The sequence below is a fragment of the Coregonus clupeaformis genome, chromosome 36 (genome assembly GCF_020615455.1).
Source record: "Coregonus clupeaformis isolate EN_2021a chromosome 36, ASM2061545v1, whole genome shotgun sequence".
In the NCBI taxonomy this organism is placed as follows: Eukaryota; Metazoa; Chordata; class Actinopteri; order Salmoniformes; family Salmonidae; genus Coregonus; species Coregonus clupeaformis.
In genome coordinates, this window is record NC_059227.1 from 36,447,745 (window position 1) to 36,465,980 (window position 18,236).

General features: G+C 45.8%; 1 protein-coding gene across 1 annotated transcript; it reads right to left on the reverse strand.

Moving 5' to 3' along the window:
* Positions 1-299: 299 nt before the first annotated feature.
* Positions 300-6,775, reverse strand: LOC121552936. The gene is made up of 4 exons (XM_041866044.2): positions 6,189-6,775; positions 2,819-2,844; positions 1,950-2,688; positions 300-1,749 (listed from the first exon to the last, which is right to left on the reverse strand). The coding sequence occupies exons 1-4, from the start codon at positions 6,345-6,347 to the stop codon at positions 361-363; spliced, it is 2,313 nt and encodes a 770-aa protein (XP_041721978.1). The 5' UTR covers positions 6,348-6,775; the 3' UTR covers positions 300-360.
* Between the last annotated feature and the right edge of the window lie 11,461 nt (positions 6,776-18,236).

Here is an 18,236-nt window from a genome sequence, read left to right on the forward strand (position 1 = left end):
CCACCTCAGACTAAAATAGCTCAACATGTCAGTTTGTTACTGTAAACTGTATTATAGCATCAACATCCCTGCTATTTCACCTCCATTCAGCTGTGTTTCGCTTGTCTGTGCTAAGACAAGTTTTGACATTGTGTATTTTAAACAGTGCATCATGATATTAACTTTTTTTCTGTAGCATAAACTATGCCTGGTGTATTTAAAACAAACCAAAATGAATAAGCCCAAACCAATAGGCATACCAAATGTATTCATTAGGAACAGACACATACTGTCCTCAGAACAAACAGAGTCAAATCATATGAAATGCAAAACAATGTATTTGGTAGAAAGAATACATACTATTCACTTCTGAATACATCTTTAGGTAAAATATGCAGAAATAAAACGAGAGGGAGGCCTAATCAAAGGAGGCAGAGGGAGCCTGCTGGACCTCTGAGCCTCAGTGCTGGATGATACTGCAGAATCAGCGGGTCCTGATACCACCTTGGCTGCGGCTGAACTAGGCTTTACCTGGTGCTGCTGTGGAGCCAGCAGGGTCTTGCACTTCCCAACGCCTCCTTCCAAACCATTCACCAACACCAGCTGTTTCATGAGGGCAGGATGGGGATGTGAGACAGTGGTGGTGTGGGTCGAGGTCTCTAGAGCCAGGCTGTGAGAGCTTTGCGGGGGGGCCGAAGAGGTCGTCACTCCCTGGGTGTGGGCCGAGGGGGTTGAGGCGGTGGTCACTCCCTGCCTGTGAAGGTGCTCCATGTGTTTCATGATCAGGTTGTCCTCCAGGCGCCTCAGCTCCTCCTGGTCCATGAACAATACCTTATCCCTCCGTCTGAGTGGGGCGGTGCGTTTCCGAAAAACAGCGGGGGCTTCTGCCACCTGGGTGGGTTTCATGGTTGGCTGGCTGGTTGCCGAAGCAAAGGCGGAGTGGTATGACTGGGCCACCATGCCGGGAAAGTGTTTGAGCTTCACCTCCATACACTTACTCCTCACCTTCTCCTCCAGCCAGCGTCTCTCCGGGGTCAAGCTCACCACAGGGGAGGTCTGGTTCAGAGAGGGTCTGGTGTGGGGGGGTTTGGTAGCGTGGGTCTCGGCTGGCTGGAGCACAGTGCTGGTGGTGGTAGTCTTCTCCACAGGTCTGGTGACTGGTGAGCTGTCCTTCGCTGCGGCTGCTGCTGCGGCTGCAGCTGCCTGCGGATCCTCCGCTGGCCTTGTAGTTTTGTTCTTCAACCTGAACTCTGTGTTGCGGTGCGCTCGTCCAGAGAACACCGCCTGACGGTCGGTCACGTTGCCCATGATCTTCCCGTCGCCTGCGCTGCCGGTAGTGGGGAGCTGCTGAGGCGCAAGGTCGCCCATGTACCTGGTGACCAGTTTGGGGAAGCCCCAGAGGCGCTGGCTCTGCTTACGGCAAACATGAGACTCAAGCTTCTCTCGGACCTCCTGGGAAATGAAGGGGATCCTGGCGCTCTGAGTGTACATCATGATGGACTTGGGTTTACCCTCCAACCCTGGAGACTGGCATGGAGCCTGGGAGGGAGATGGAGGGTTGGCAACATGAGGGCAGAAGGCTGGAACACTGGCAGTTTTCCTGATGATCTTGGATCCTTTCTTAGCCTGAGAGGTTACTGAGGTGGTAGTGGGGGTGGACGCAGTGGTGGAGGTTGAGCTGGTGGTGCCTCCTCCCTCCAGTCTCTCGGGGAGCAGCCACCTAATGATGGAGATCATCAGCACGGCAATCCTCCAGCGCTTGCGGGCCACCTTAGATTATAGATTAGAGTTATTCAACTCAGAGGAGGAAATTAGACAGTTAGACAAACACTTAACCAGTAACTCATCAACCAGACATTTAACAGAAGTGGGTGTCTCAAATGGCACCTTATTTCCTATATAGTGCACTATGTAAGAAATAAGGTCCCATTTGGGACATTGTAACAGTAAAATTATTATTTTTTACAGACCTTCTGTGTCACGTTGAGTTCAAAGTGTCTGCGGTGCCAGAGGCACAGGACGGCCGGGTGTCCTTTCCTCGGCACGGCCTCAAACAGCTGTCTCACCATTGGAATATGTCTCACAGTCGGAGTCCTGTAGCGGTCTGCGTGGTCTGTGCGGCAGGCAGCTCTGTCTTTACAGCCAGTGACAGTAGAAGCAGCAGCAACAGGCACAGCGACAGGAGAGTCCAGTTTGGCCTCCATCAGAGTCCAGTTTAGCCTCCAACCAATAGCAGTAAGCTGACGAGGGCAGGGCTGGTATTCCAGAGGTAGAGGGGAGTCAGAAGGAGTCACGTACATAGAGGAGCTGCAGGAGGCGTGCGTGCAGCCATGGTGACTGTCCTTATCATCACCACCTCCTGGTAGCTTGAGGCAGGGCTTAGCCAGTGGGCTGGGACTAACCAGAGGGCTGGGACTATCTGGACTACCGCCTTTCAGGAATTTAAACCTGTCACATGGATGCTGTTTCCGCCTTTTATTGCAGGTTCGGCATTTGCTGCAGTCACTAGATCTGGAGGATCTAGAATATCTAGAATGTGATCTAGAAGATGATCTGGATGAGCATGAGTCAAAGCACGATTGGGAGTCGGAGCAGGATTCCAGGTCCACCTCAGTGGTGAGGTCCTCCATATGTAACGTTAGTTCCTCCAGTCGTTGGAGGTAGCTGTAGTAGAGATGAACTCCCTCTGTGAAGTTATTGACCAGCTCTCTGCAAGAGAACATTTAAGACTGGGTTTAATTTCAGTTCAGAGCCATTCATTCTCATGATTTTTACAAATGTTTTACCCACATGAAAGAGCTCTTTGAATTCACAATTAATTATGAAGGATGAAACTTACTGGTCAATGTCGCCGAAGACATCATCCTGTTGAAATAAATAAAAAATGTGTACAATAAGGATTTTGAAATATACATTCTGTACAATGACACATGGCAAACAATTGCAAAATGAGGAAGTTAAAATGTTCTAGCGCATGCATGCGTAGGCCGTGGCCTTCCTTCAGCACCACTGAATGGACAGCACTCGTGTATATATACTGTATATATACAGTGGCTTGCGAAAGTATTCACCCCCCTTGGCATTTTTCCTATTTTGTTGCCTTACAACCTGGAATTAAAATTGATTTTGGGGGGATTGTATTATTTGATTTACACAACATGCTTACCACTTTGAAGATGCAAAATATTTTTTATTGTGAAACAAACAAGAAATAAGACAATAAAATAGAAAACATGAGCATGCATAACTATTCACCCCCCCAAAGTCAATACTTTGTAGAGCCACCTTTTGCAGCAATTACAGCTGCAAGTCTCTTGGGGTATGTCTCTATAAGCTTGGCACATCTAGCCACTGGGATTTCTGCCCATTCTTCAAGGCAAAACTGCTCCAGCTCCTTCAAGTTGGATGGGTTCCGCTAGTGTAAAGCCCTGCTCTGTGGAGTGTACGGCTTAAAGTGGTCATATGGACAGATACTCCAATCTCCACTGTGGAGCTTTGCAGCTCCTTCAGGGTTATCTTTGGTCTCTTTGTTGCCTCTCTGATTAATGCCCTCCTTGCCTGGTACGTGAGTTTTGGTGGGCGGCCCTCTCTTGGCAGGTTTGTTGTGGTGCCATATTCTTTCTATTTTTTTATAATGGATTTAATGGTGCTCCGTGGGATGTTCAAAGTTTCTGATATCTTTTTATAACCCAACCCCTGATCTGTACTTCTCCACAACTTTGTCCCTGACCTGTTTGGAGAGCTCCTTGGTCTTCATGGTGCCGCTTGCTTGGTGGTGCCCCTTGCTTAGTGGTGTTGCAGACTCTGGGGCATTTCAGAACATGTGTGTATGTGTATATATATATATATATATATATATATATATATATATATATATATATATATATATATATACTGAGATCATGTGACAGATCATGTGACACTTAGTAATTTTCTTCATTTCACATCACCAATTTGGACTATTTTGTGTATGTCCATTACATGAAATCCATTTAAATTACAGCTTGTAATGCAACAAAATAGGAATTAATACTTTTGCAAGGCACTGTATTTAAGCAATAAGGCCTGACGGGGTGTGGTATATGGCCAATATACCACGGCTAAGGGCTGTTCTTATGCAAGACCCAACAAGGAGTGCCTGGATACTATTGAGCGTGCCGTCTTTAGCCAACTCTCTTGCTATCTCTCTCAGACTGACCTTCTTGATCCAAACCAATCAGGTTTCAGGACTGGTCATTCAACTGAGACTGCTCTTCTCTGTGTCACGGAGACTCTCCGCACTGCTAAAGCTAACTCTCTCTCCTCTGCTCTTGTCCTTCTAGACCTGTCTGCTGCCTTTGATACTGTGAACCATCAGATCCTCCTCTCCACCCTCTCCGAGCTGGGCATCTCCGGCGCGGCTCACTCCTGGATTGCGTCCTACCTGACCGGTCGCTCCTACCAAGTGGCATGGCGAGAAGCTGTCTCCGCACCACGTGCTCTCACCACTGGTGTCCCCCAGGGCTCAGTTCTAGGCCCTCTCCTTTTCTCCCTATACACCAAGTCACTTGGCTCTGTCATATCCTCACATGGCCTTTCATATCATTGCTACGCTGACGATACACAACTAATCTTCTCCCTTTCCCCCTTCTGATAACCAGGTGGCGAATCGCATCTCTGCATGTCTGGCAGACATATCAGTATGGATGACGGATCACCACCTCAAGCTGAACCCTGGCAAGACGGAGCTGCTCTTCCTCCCGGGGAAGGACTGCCCGTTCCATGATCTCGCCATCACGGTTGACAACTCCGCTGTGTCCTCCTCCCAGAGTGCGAAGAGCCTAGGCGTGACCCTGGACAACACCCTGTCGTTCTCCGCCAACATCAAGGCGGTGACCCGCTCCTGCAGGTTCATGCTCTACAACATTCGGAGAGTACGACCCTGCCTTACACAGGAAGCGGCACAGGTCCTAATCCAGGCACTTGTCATCTCCCGTCTGGACTACTGCAACTCGCTGTTGGCTGGCCTCCCTGCCTGTGCCATTAAACCCCTACAACTCATCCAGAATGCCGCAGCCCGTCTGGTGTTCAACCTTCCCAAGTTCTCTCACGTCACCCCCCTCCTCCGCACACTCCACTGGCTTCCAGTTGAAGCTCGCATCCGCTACAAGACCATGGTGCTTGCCTATGGAGCAGTGAGGGGAACGGCACCTCTGTACCTTCAGGCTCTGATCAGTCCCTACACCCAAACGAGGGCATTGCGTTCATCCACCTCTGGCCTGCTGGCTCCCTTCCTCTGCGGAAGCATAGCTCCCGCTCAGCCCAGTCAAAACTGTTCGCTGCTCTGGCACCCCAATGGTGGAACAAGCTCCCTCACGACGCCAGGACAGCGGAGTCACTCACCACCTTCCGGAGACATTTGAAACCCCACCTCTTTAAGGAATACCTGGGATAGGATAAAGTAATCCTTCTAACCCCCCCAAATTGTAAAGTGGTTATCCCACTGGCTATAGGGGTGAACGCACCAATTTGTGAGTCGCTCTGGCTAAGAGCGTCTGCTAAATGACGTTAATGTGCCCTTTAGCAAGGCACTTAACCCTAATTGCTCCTGTAAGTCGCTCTGGATAAGAGTGTCTGCTAAATGACTAAAATGTAAAAATGTAAAAAATGGATACAGCCCTTAGCCGTGGTATATTGGCAATATACCACAAACCCCTGAGGTGCTTTATTGCTATTATAAACTGGTTACCAACGTAATTAGAGCAGTAAAAATAAATGTTTTGTCATACCCATGGTATGTGGTCTGATATACCACAGCTTTCAGCCAATCAGCATTCAGGGCTCCAACCATCCAGTTTATAAATAGTGGTAGTTACTCTGCAGTGCTGAAAGGACAGCGCCACTGTCTATCCAGCTATAGACTTCTCATGTTTTTGGGAAGTGGGACAGTTTGTGGCAGAGCCATGAATTTAGAGAGTTGGGCCAATGCGGTTTCTGCAGTATGATGCATTTACATAACACTTCAACATTCTATGGCAGCCATGTTAGCTAAACAACCCTATGTAACTGAATGTCTAGAATATTAAAAATTCTAAAAGTTGTCCTAACTCTCTAAATATATAGCCCTGGTTTGTGGGCAGTTTGTCACACCCTGACTGACAGTTCCGCGTCAAACACCATTAGACTACATAAAGAAGTAACGTCTCTCCCTACTGGTGGCGCGCACTTACATCGTCTTTACACAAATGGATGGCCCAGAGCAGGAGGATGGAGAGGCTAATCAGAAAAAGGTGGAGCCCGATGACCCCGTCTGAACCGAACTCCTCCTCGAATGCTTGCAGGAGCCTGGGCACACAGAGGCCCATGTAACTTACTGCAGTGGCAAACATGTTAACTTCTCCCTTCTTCAGTCACACATCGCCATGATGACCTCCCTAACGTTATTTGATGCTCTACCGCGAAGCCACGGATGTAGCTTCGATCCTGTTCTGTTCTGGTGGTTGCGCGCTCTTTACCAAGGGCAAAGGTGGGGTTGAAGCCACATTACAACGTTACTGCTCTGCCCGATATATAAAGTGTATCTGACCGTTACAGGTTGACACGCTATTATGACGCAATCAAAGTAAACAGTTGCGAGGTACCGCAAAGCATCCTGAATCGAGATCTCAATGGCCAAATAAGCCTCAAAGAAAAACTCCCGTGCTGTGTCCCTCTATAGGCCACTAATTAACCCTATGGACAATGTATTTCATACCATAAGAGCGCACAGCAATAGCCTATTTTTTGTTTGTGGGGTTAGATAATTCTACAAATTAAAGCAAAACATTGCCAACCTAGAATGTTTTTTTTTCAGCTTGGGGTTTGCTAGGCTACCAAGTCTGATTTGGAAGATTGTTGATATAGGTCAGGGTTCTTCAATTCCGGTCCTGGAGGGCCGAAACACTTCAGTTTTTTATTTTATTTCTACCTGGTAGTTAATTGCACTCACCTGGTGTCCCAGGTCTGAATTAGCCACTGATTAGAAGGAGAGGATGAAAAACAGAGGTGTAGAACCCTGATATAGGTCGTCTGCCCACAGGCCACACATTATTTTATTGGACCCTCATTGCTTTTCAAAACCCTTCAAAAGACTGCAGAAAGTCCTTAACAACATTTTCATATTCATGCTTCTTAACTTACTAGAGAGGTGTGCTTAAGTCACAATCGTATTTGTTCCACCTCTGCATTTAATTTCCAAACGAATAATCTCTTTCAATAGTTTGTTTACTACCCTGCTGCGATCACAAGGCAGATTAAGAAGCTGCTCACACCTGCTCTGCAATGCAGAACGTAGTCTGCCATTAAAACTGAGTGGGCTGAGGGGTTTGTTTGGGTAAAGAGTAAATAAAGAGGTGAGGTGCCACAGAATATAAATTACATGTTATGATATCGTCCCCAATGTCATTTAAAGAAAAAAGAAGAGCCCCCTAAAAGAGAAGAGAATTGTGAAGGAATGCATATGAACTGATTTAACCCTTAAGGAACACACACACTATTATTCTCACTAACAGTACTTCTCAGTGGGCAAAACTGGTTAAAATGGTGTCATTTCCTCTGACAATCACAGTAAAATATGATTAATGTGACCATTAATTAAAGTGCTGTTATTAAAATGTCAATATATAATATATGTATACACGGAGTGTACAAAACATTAGGAACACCTTCCTACTATTGAGTTGCACCCCCTTTTGACCTCAAAACAGCCTCAATTCGTCAGGGCATGGACTTTACAAGGTGTCGAAAGCGTTCCACAGGGATGCTGGCCCATGATGACTCCAATGCTTCCCACAGTTGTGTCAAGTTGACTGGATGTCCTTTGGATACAGTGGGGGAAAAAAGTATTTAGTCAGCCACCAATTGTGCAAGTTCTCCCACTTAAAAAGATGAGAGAGGCCTGTAATTTTCATCATAGGTACACGTCAACTATGACAGACAAAATGAGGAAAAAAAATCCAGAAAATCACATTGTAGGATTTTTAATGAATTTATTTGCAAATTATGGTGGAAAATAAGTATTTGGTCAATAACAAAAGTGTCTCAATACTTTGTTATATACCCTTTGTTGGCAATGACACAGGTCAAACGTTTTCTGTAAGTCTTCACAAGGTTTTCACACACTGTTGCTGGTATTTTGGCCCATTCCTCCATGCAGATCTCCTCTAGAGCAGTGATGTTTTGGGGCTGTCGCTGGGCAACACAGACTTTCAACTCCCCTCCAAAGATTTTCTATGGGGTTGAGATCTGGAGACTGGCTAGGCCACTCCAGGACCTTGAAATGCTTCTTACGAAGCCACTCCTTCGTTGCCCGGGCGGTGTGTTTGGGATCATTGTCATGCTGAAAGACCCAGCCACGTTTCATCTTCAATGCCCTTGCTGATGGAAGGAGGTTTTCACTCAAAATCTCACGATACATGGCCCCATTCATTCTTTCCTTTACACGGATCAGTCGTCCTGGTCCCTTTGCAGAAAAACAGCCCCAAAGCATGATGTTTCCACCACCATGCTTCACAGTAGGTATGGTGTTCTTTGGATGCAACTCAGCATTCTTTATCCTCCAAACACGACGAGTTGAGTTTTTACCAAAAAGTTATATTTTGGTTTCATCTGACCATATGACATTCTCCCAATCCTCTTCTGGATCATCCAAAGGCACTCTAGCAAACTTCAGACGGGCCTGGACATGTACTGGCTTAAGCAGGGGGACTGCAGGATTTGAGTCCCTGGCGGCGTAGTGTGTTACTGATGGTAGGCTTTGTTACTTTGGTCCCAGCTCTCTGCAGGTCATTCACTAGGTCCCCCCATGTGGTTCTGGGATTTTTGCTCACCGTTCTTGTGATCATTTTGACCCCACGGGGGTGAGCTCTTGCGTGGAGCCCCAGATCGAGGGAGATTATCAGTGGTCTTGTATGTCTTCCATTTCCTAATAATTGCTCCCACAGTTGATTTCTTCAAACCAAGCTGCTTACCTATTGCAGATTCAGTCTTCCCAGCCTGGTGCAGGTCTACAATTTTGTTTCTGGTGTCCTTTGACAGCTCTTTGGTCTTGGCCATAGTGGAGTTTGGAGTGTGACTGTTTGAGGTTGTGGACAGGTGTCTTTTATACGGATAACAAGTTCAAACAGGTGCCATTAATACAGGTAACGAGTGGAGGACAGAGGAGCCTCTTAAAGAAGAAGTTACAGGTCTGTGAGAGCCATAAATCTTGCTTGTTTGTAGGTGACCAAATACTTATTTTCCACCATAATTTGCAAATAAATTCATTAAAAATCCTACAATGTGATTTTCTGGAATTTCTTTTCTCAATTTGTCTGTCATAGTTGACGTGTACCTATGATGAAAATTACAGGCCTCTCTCATCTTTTTAAGTGGGAGAACTTGCACAATTGGTGGCTGACTAAATACTTTTTTTCCCCACTGTACACAGGGGAAAATGTTGAGTGAGAAAAACCCAGCAGCATTGCAGTTCTTGACACACTCAAACCGGTGCGGTGCGCCTGGCACCTACTAACATACCCCGTTCAAAGGCACTTAAATCTTTTGTCTTGCCCATTCACCATCTGAATGGCACACATACACAATCCATGTCTCAATTGTCTCTAGGCTTAAACATCATTATTTAACCTGTCTCCTCCCCTTCATCTACACTGATTTGAAGTGGATTTAACAGGTGACATCAATAAGGGATCATATCTTTCACCTGGATTCACCTGGTCAATCTACTGTATGTCATGGAAAGAGCAGGTGTTCCTAATGTTTTGTACACTCAGTGTACAATATTAATGCAATATAATTTGTCCCTTCACATAAAGAAATGGTCATTTATGAACTTTTTATATCACAGCAACACATTTTGTTATTAATCTCTCAACAACCTTGATAAAATGATACAGGTCTAACCAAGATAAATGTTATTGGAATATCATGTTTGAAGCTGAATATCATGCTTGAAGCTGAAATATCATGTTTGAAACTGAATATCATGCTTGAAACTGAATATCATGCTTGAAACTGTGAAGTGGGTCAGAAGTGAAGTATGTGTGAAGTGGGTGAGGGCAGTCAAATTAATAGTTTTGTGTTACAGAGGGGCAACTAAATAAAAATGATTTGGGACTATCCCAAATGGCACACTATTCCCTATATAGTGCATTACTTTTGACCAGAGCCCTATGGAAATAGGTTGCCATTTGGGACGCAACCATAATCATAGTAACAACCATCTTATATCTCCATTTATCCTGGCATGTTGCTAGGAAACTTTTTTTAAACCCCAGAGACCTTTCCATTATATTGTCTGTGGCGCTTGCCACTTCCCAACAAACAAATATTAATACTCCACATTCCCATTAGAATGGAGACCTACATTTAGCATTGTATTATGGATTGTAGAGTTGTGTGTTGATAAATACATTATAGTGCAAATGTAACAATAAAAAGTCAAACATGTTTCCCAAGCTCTCTTGAACCTTTTGCTGTAAGAGCAGATGCAAACTGATTATAGTAAAAGCTTACTGTATGCAGGAACCAAACCTGAGGCTGTTTGAGCTGCAGAATCACAGACAAGAAATCTGCCTCTTGTACATCACATGCAATGTCTTCTGCATATGGAGAATCTAGAACTACATTTTACACTGCAGGGAAGTGAGTTATTTGTCATAATGAGTTGCCTAAGGTCAAGCAAGAACTTTTCGGCTTGCCTGTTTTCCATATTGTTTGTGAACTAGTGTGCACCATGAAGCGTTTGCATATGTATTCCGCTAGCACTTCCATCTTCAGACATGTTCTGATTTGTCACCTATGGGTCTGAGGCAGTGGAGGCTCCTCAGAGTAGGAAGGGGAGGACCATCCTCCTCAGTGAATCCGTCGTCCTCTGGGTACATTGACTTCAATGCAAAACCTAGGAGGCTCATGGTTCTCACCCCCTTCCATAGACTTACAGAGCTCTTGCAGCATGAACACATGTTGTCCACCCAATCAAAGGATCAGAGAATGAATCTAGTACTGAAAGCATAAGCTACAGCTAGCTAGCACTGCAGTCCATAAAATGTGGTGAGTAGTTGACTCAAAGAGGGAGAAAGACAATAGTGTAACAGTTTTGAACAAATTAATTTCTTCAAAAATGAAAGAGAAGCAAGAGAGAGAGATTTCGTAATTTCTTTTCACTTTCAGTTTCACTTACTTAGCTAGCAAATGCAGCTAGCGAGTTTAGCCTACTCAAACACCCTGCTCAAACAGAGGGATGCTATGTTAGCTAGCTGGCTATATCCAACACAACACTGGTACTCTTCCAAGTCAAGGTAAGCTTTTGGTTTTATTAATTTATTGCCACCGGGGCCGGCCGGTGTAACTGCTAAACTGCTTACTGACTGTACACTGTACTGCATGATTGTAGCGGGTTTACTAACGCGTTAGTTCTATTAGCTATGCTGACTATGACGTTATTTTAGCTAATATGGTGACAACGATGTACGCTGTGTGTAGCGGTTTTGATATGGTTTGGCTTGTAAAGGTTTTTAACGCCTGACCACATACAGCTAATGTGTTGTGCATTGAAGTCCACAAACGAAGGGAAAAGGTGAGCGGAGGAGAGCGCATAGATGCGAGAAGGAATACAACGTGGCTGCTATGAAAGTGAACTGTGTTTACACGTGATCAGGTGTGTACAGTGCATTCTGAAAGTATTCAGACCCCTTGACTTTTTCCACATTTGTTACATTACAGCCTTTATTCTAAAATTGATTAAATGTTTTCTTCCTATCAATCTACACACAGTATCCCATAATGACAAAGCAAAAACAGGTTTTTAGAAATTCTTGCAAAGTTATTAACAATAAAAAGCTGAAAATCACATTTACATAAGTATTCAGACCCTTTACTCAGTACTTTGTTGAAGCACCTTTGGCAGCGATTACAGCCTCGATTCTTCTTGGGTATGACGCTACAAGCTTGGCACACCTGTATTTGAGGAGTTTCTCCCATTCTCCTCTGCAGATGCTCTCAAGCTCTGTCAGGTAGGATGGGTACCGTCACTGCACAGCTATTTTCAGGTCTCTTTAGAGATGTTAGATCGGGTTCAAGTCTGGGCTCTGGCTGGGCCACTCAAGGACATTCTGAGATTTGTCCCGAAGCCACTCCTGCGTTGTCTTGGCTTTGTGCTTAGTGTCGTTGTCCTGTTGGAAGGTGAACCGTCGCCCCAGTCTGAGGTCCTGAGCACTCTGGAGCAGGTTTTCATCAAGGATCCCTCTGTACTTTGCTCCGTTCATCTATTCCTTGATCCTGACTAGTCTCCCAGTCCCTGCCACTGAAAAACATCCCCACAGCATGATACTTCCACCACCATGCGTCACCGTAGGGATGGTGCCAGATTTCCTCCAGACGTGACGCTTGGCATTCAGGCCAAAGAGTTCAATCTTGGTTTCATCAGACCAGAGAATCTTGTTTCTCATGGTCTGAGAATCTTTAGGTGCCTTTTGACAAGCTCCAAGCGGGCTGTCATGCCTTTTACTGAGGAGTGGCTTCCATCTGGCCACTCTACCATAAAGGCCTGATTGGTGGTGTGCTGCAGAGGGAAGACTCTCCCATCTCCACAGAGGCACTCTGGAGTTCCTTCAGAGTGACCATCCGGTTCTTGGTCACCTCCCTGACCAAGGCCCTTCTCCCCCGATTGCTCAGTTTGGCCGGGCGGCCAGTTCTAGGAAGAGTCTTGGTGGTTCCAAAATTCTTCCATTTAAGAATGATGGAGGCCACTGCGTTCTTGGGGACCTTCAATGCTGCTGAAATTTTTTGGTGTCCTTCCCCAGATCTGTGCCTCGACACAATCCTGTCTCGGAGCTCTACGGACAATTTCTTCCACCTCGTGGCTTGGTTTTTGCTCTGACATGCACTGTCAACTGTGGGACCTTGTATAGACAGGTGTGTGCCTTTCCAAATCATGTCCAATCAATTGAACATACCACAGGTGGACTCCAATCAAGTTGTTGAAACATCTCAAGGATGATCAATGGAAACAGGATGTACCTGAGCTCAATTTCGAGTCTCATAACAAAGGGTCTGAATACTTATGTAAATAAGGTATTTCTGTTTTTCATTTGAATAAATGTGCTAACATTTCTATAAACCTGTTTTCGCTTTGTCATTATGGGGTATTGTGTGTAGATTGAGGAGTACAAATATGTATTTAATCAATTTTAGAATAAGGCTGTAACGTAACAAAATGTGGAAAAAGTAAAGGGGTCTGAATACTTTCTGAATGCACTGTATTTATTCAGCCAATTCTGTTGAAAAACGTTTCTTAAACGGAAGCAAAGGAACGAAACAGGGATAAACATACCTGAATTTGTCCAATAGAAACTCTCGTTTGCAACTGTTGGACTAATGTTTACACCCAAGATCAGCTAGATGCAGGCAAGAGTGTGCAAGACGGTATTGAATGTGTCACTGTCTGTCCACGTGTCACTGTCTGTCACCTCAAATTTTTCTGCCGACCTGTGTGCACCTATGTTGTAAACTTTCATTCATAGGATAGGTTGTAGCAACCTCATGATGGGTATAGGGAAAATGTGTATCATGTAATAGCCTAAACCTAGTGATGTTACATTGAACTGGGTGAATGGAATATGAATGAAAGTCATTCAATATGCTGTAATATAAATAAATAAAATCATCCTCCCTCATCATAAACGGCACCGACCGCCACTGGTCTGAGGAGCACCCAAACCTTCACCCAAACTGTCACACTGTCTTCCAGGGGGAAGGCAATAATATTAACTTGTGTCCGTTTATCGTCTTGCCTTGGGCCTCCTACCTGTTCCCAAACCCTGAACTGAAGACAATTTCACCCTCACAAGCAACAAACTGCATTGTCTCTGTACAGCGCATGGGCAAGGGGCACCTTGGGAGGAGAACAGGACACATCTCAGGGCAATCTATGAAATTCTAAAAGAGGAAAGAAAACATTAACCAATCTTGACCTCTGTTTGTTCTCTCTCCTGAGTCATACTGTTTAGACGGTTGTTTCAAATGTAATGTACAATAGCAAGGGCTATTGTACATTACATATTTCAAACATTATGCATCCCAAATGGAACCCGGTGGAACAGGTTGTCCTCCAAATGGAACAGGTTGTCCTCCAGGCGCCTCAGCTCCTCCTGGTCCATGAACAATACCTTATCCCTCCGTCTGAGTGGGGCGGTGCGTTTCCGAAAAACAGCGGGGGCTTCTGCCACCTGGGTGGGTTTCATGGTTGGCTGGCTGGTTGCCGAAGCAAGGGCGGAGTGGTATGACTGGGCCACCATGCCGGGAAAGTGTTTGAGCTTCACCTCCATACACTTACTCCTCACCTTCTCCTCCAGCCAGCGTCTCTCCGGGGTCAAGCTCACCACAGGGGAGGTCTGGTTCAGAGAGGGTCTGGTGTGGGGGGGTTTGGTAGCGTGGGTCTCGGCTGGCTGGAGCACAGTGCTGGTGGTGGTAGTCTTCTCCACAGGTCTGGTGACTGGTGAGCTGTCCTTCGCTGTGGCTGCTGCTGCGGCTGCAGCTGCCTGCGGATCCTCCGCTGGCCTTGTAGTTTTGTTCTTCAACCTGAACTCTGTGTTGCGGTGCGCTCGTCCAGAGAACACCGCCTGACGGTCGGTCACGTTGCCCATGATCTTCCCGTCGCCTGCGCTGCCGGTGGTGGGGAGCTGCTGAGGCGCAAGGTCGCCCATGTACCTGGTGACCAGTTTGGGGAAGCCCCAGAGGCGCTGGCTCTGCTTACGGCAAACATGAGACTCAAGCTTCTCTCGGACCTCCTGGGAAATGAAGGGGATCCTGGCGCTCTGAGCGTACATCATGATGGACTTGGGTTTACCCTCCAACCCTGGAGACTGGCATGGAGCCTGGGAGGGAGATGGAGGGTTGGCAAAATGAGGGCAGAAGGCTGGAACACTGGCAGTTTTCCTGATGATCTTGGATCCTTTCTTAGCCTGAGAGGTTACTGAGGTGGTAGTGGTGGTGGTCGGGGTGGATGCAGTGGTGGAGGTTGAGCTGGTGGTGCCTCCTCCCTCCAGTCTCTCGGGGAGCAGCCACCTAATGATGGAGATCATCAGCACGGCAATCCTCCAGCGCTTGCGAGCCACCTTAGATTATAGATTAGAGTTATTCAACTCAGAGGAGGAAATTAGACAGTTAGACAAACACTTAACCAGCAACTCATCAACCAGACATTTAACAGAAGTGGGTGTCTCAAATGGCACCTTATTTCCTATATAGTGCACTATGTAAGAAATAAGGTCCCATTTGGGACATTGTAACAGTAAAATTATTATTTTTTACAGACCTTCTGTGTCACGTTGAGTTCAAAGTGTCTGCGGTGCCAGAGGCACAGGAAGGCCGGGTGTCCTTTCCTCGGCACGGCCTCAAACAGCTGTCTCACCATTGGAATATGTCTCACAGTCGGAGTCCTGTAGCGGTCTGCGTGGTCTGTGCGGCAGGCAGCTCTGTCTTTACAGCCAGTGACAGTAGAAGCAGCAGCAACAGGCACAGCGACAGGAGAGTTCAGTTTGGCCTCCATCAGAGTCCAGTTTAGCCTCCAACCAATAGCAGTAAGCTGACGAGGGCAGGGCTGGTATTCCAGAGGTAGAAGGGAGTCAGAAGGAGTCACGTACATAGAGGAGCTGCAGGAGGCGTGCGTGCAGCCATGGTGACTGTCCTTATCATCACCACCTCCTGGTAGCTTGAGGCAGGGCTTAGCCAGTGGGCTAGGACTAACCAGAGGGCTGGGACTATCTGGACTACCGCCTTTCAGGAATTTAAACCTGTCACATGGATGCTGTTTCCGCCTTTTATTGCAGGTTCGGCATTTGCTGCAGTCACTAGATCTGGAGGATCTAGAATATCTAGAATGTGATCTAGAAGATGATCTGGATGAGCATGAGTCAAAGCACGATTGGGAGTCAGAGCAGGAGTCCAGGTCCACCTCAGTGGTGAGGTCCTCCATATGTAACGTTAGTTCCTCCAGTCGTTGGAGGTAGCTGTAGTAGAGATGAACTCCCTCTGTGAAGTTATTGACCAGCTCTCTGCAAGAGAACATTTAAGACTGGGTTTAATTTAAGTTCAGAGCCATTCATTCTCATGATTTTTACAAATGTTTTACCCACATGAAAGAGCTCTTTGAATTCACAATTAATTATGAAGGATGAAACTTACTGGTCAATGTCGCCGAAGACATCATCCTGTTGAAATAAATAAAAAATGTGTACAATAAGGATTTTGAAATATACATTCTGTACAATGACACATGGCAAACAATTGCAAAATGAGGAAGTTAAAATGTTCTAGCGCATGCATGCGTAGGCCGTGGCCTTCCTTCAGCACCACTGAATGGACAGCACTCGTATATATACTGTATATATACAGTGGCTAGCGAAAGTATTCACCCCCCTTGGCATTTTTCCTATTTTGTTGCCATACAACCTGGAATTAAAATTGATTTTTGGGGGATTGTATTATTTGATTTACACAACATGCCTACCACTTTGAAGATTAAAAATATTTTTTCTTGTGAAACAAATAAGACAAAATAGAAAACATGAGCGTGCATAACTATTCACCCCCCCAAAGTCAATACTTTGTAGAGCCACCTTTTGCAGCAATTACAGCTGCAAGTCTCTTGGGGTATGTCTCTATAAGCTTGGCACATCTAGCCACTGGGATTTCTGCCCATTCTTCAAGGCAAAACTGCTCCAGCTCCTTCAAGTTGGATGGGTTCCGCTGGTGTAAAGCCCAGCTCTGTGGAGTGTACGGCTTAAAGTGGCCATATGGACAGATACTCCAATCTCCACTGTGGAGCTTTGCAGCGCCTTCAGGGTTATCTTTGGTCTCTTTGTTGCCTCTGATTAATGCCCTCCTTGCCTGGTACGTGAGTTTTGGTGGGCGGCCCTCTCTTGGCAGGTTTGTTGTGGTGCCATATTATTTCTATTTTTATAATGGATTTAATGGTGCTCTGTGGGATGTTCAAAGTTTCTGATATTTTTTTATAACCCAACCCCTGATCTGTACTTCTCCACAACTTTGTCCCTGACCTGTTTGGAGAGCTCCTTGGTCTTCATGGTGCCGCTTGCTTGGTGGTGCACCTTGCTTAGTGGTGTTGCAGACTGGGGCATTTCAGAACATGTGTGTGTGTGTGTGTGTGTGTGTATATATATATATATACATACAGTGGGGAAAAAAAGTATTTAGTCAGCCACCAATTGTGCAAGTTCTCCCACTTAAAAAGATGAGAGAGGCCTGTCATTTTCATCATAGGTACACGTCAACTATGACAGACAAATTGAGATTTTTTTTCTCCAGAAAATCACATTGTAGGATTTTTTATGAATATATTTGCAAATTATGGTGGAAAATAAGTATTTGGTCACCTACAAACAAGCAAGATTTCTGGCTCTCACAGACCTGTAACTTCTTCTTTAAGAGGCTCCTCTGTCCTCCACTCGTTACCTGTATTGATGGCATCTGTTTGAAATTGTTATCAGTATAAAAGACACCTGTCCACAACCTCAAACCGTCACACTCCAAACTCCACCATGGTCAAGACCAAAGAGCTGTCAAGGGACACCAGAAACAAAATTGTAGACCTGCACCAGGCTGGGAAGACTGAATCTGCAATAGGTAAGCAGCTTGGTTTGAAGAAATCAACTGTGGGAGCAATTATTAGGAAATGGAAGACATACAAGACCACTGATAATCTCCCTCGATCTGGGGCTCCACGCAAGATCTCACCCCGTGGGGTCAAAATGATCACAAGAACGGTGAGCAAAAATCCCAGAACCACACGGGGGGACCTAGTGAATGACCTGCAGAGAGCTGGGACCAAAGTAACAAAGCCTACCATCAGTAACACACTACGCCGCCAGGGACTCAAATCCTGCATTGCCAGACGTGTCCCCCTGCTTAAGCCAGTACATGTCCAGGCCCGTCTGAAGTTTGCTAGAGTGCATTTGGATGATCCAGAAGAGGATTGGGAGAATGTCATATGGTCAGATGAAACCAAAATAGAACTTTTTGGTAAAAACTCAACTCATCGTGTTTGGAGGACAAAAAATGCTGAGTTGCATCCAAAGAACACCATACCTACTGTGAAGCATGGGGGTGGAAACTTCATGCTTTGGGGCTGTTTTTCTGCAAAGGGACCAGGACAACTGATCCGTGTAAAGGAAAGAATGAATGGGGCCATGTATCGTGAGATTTTGAGTGAAAACCTCCTT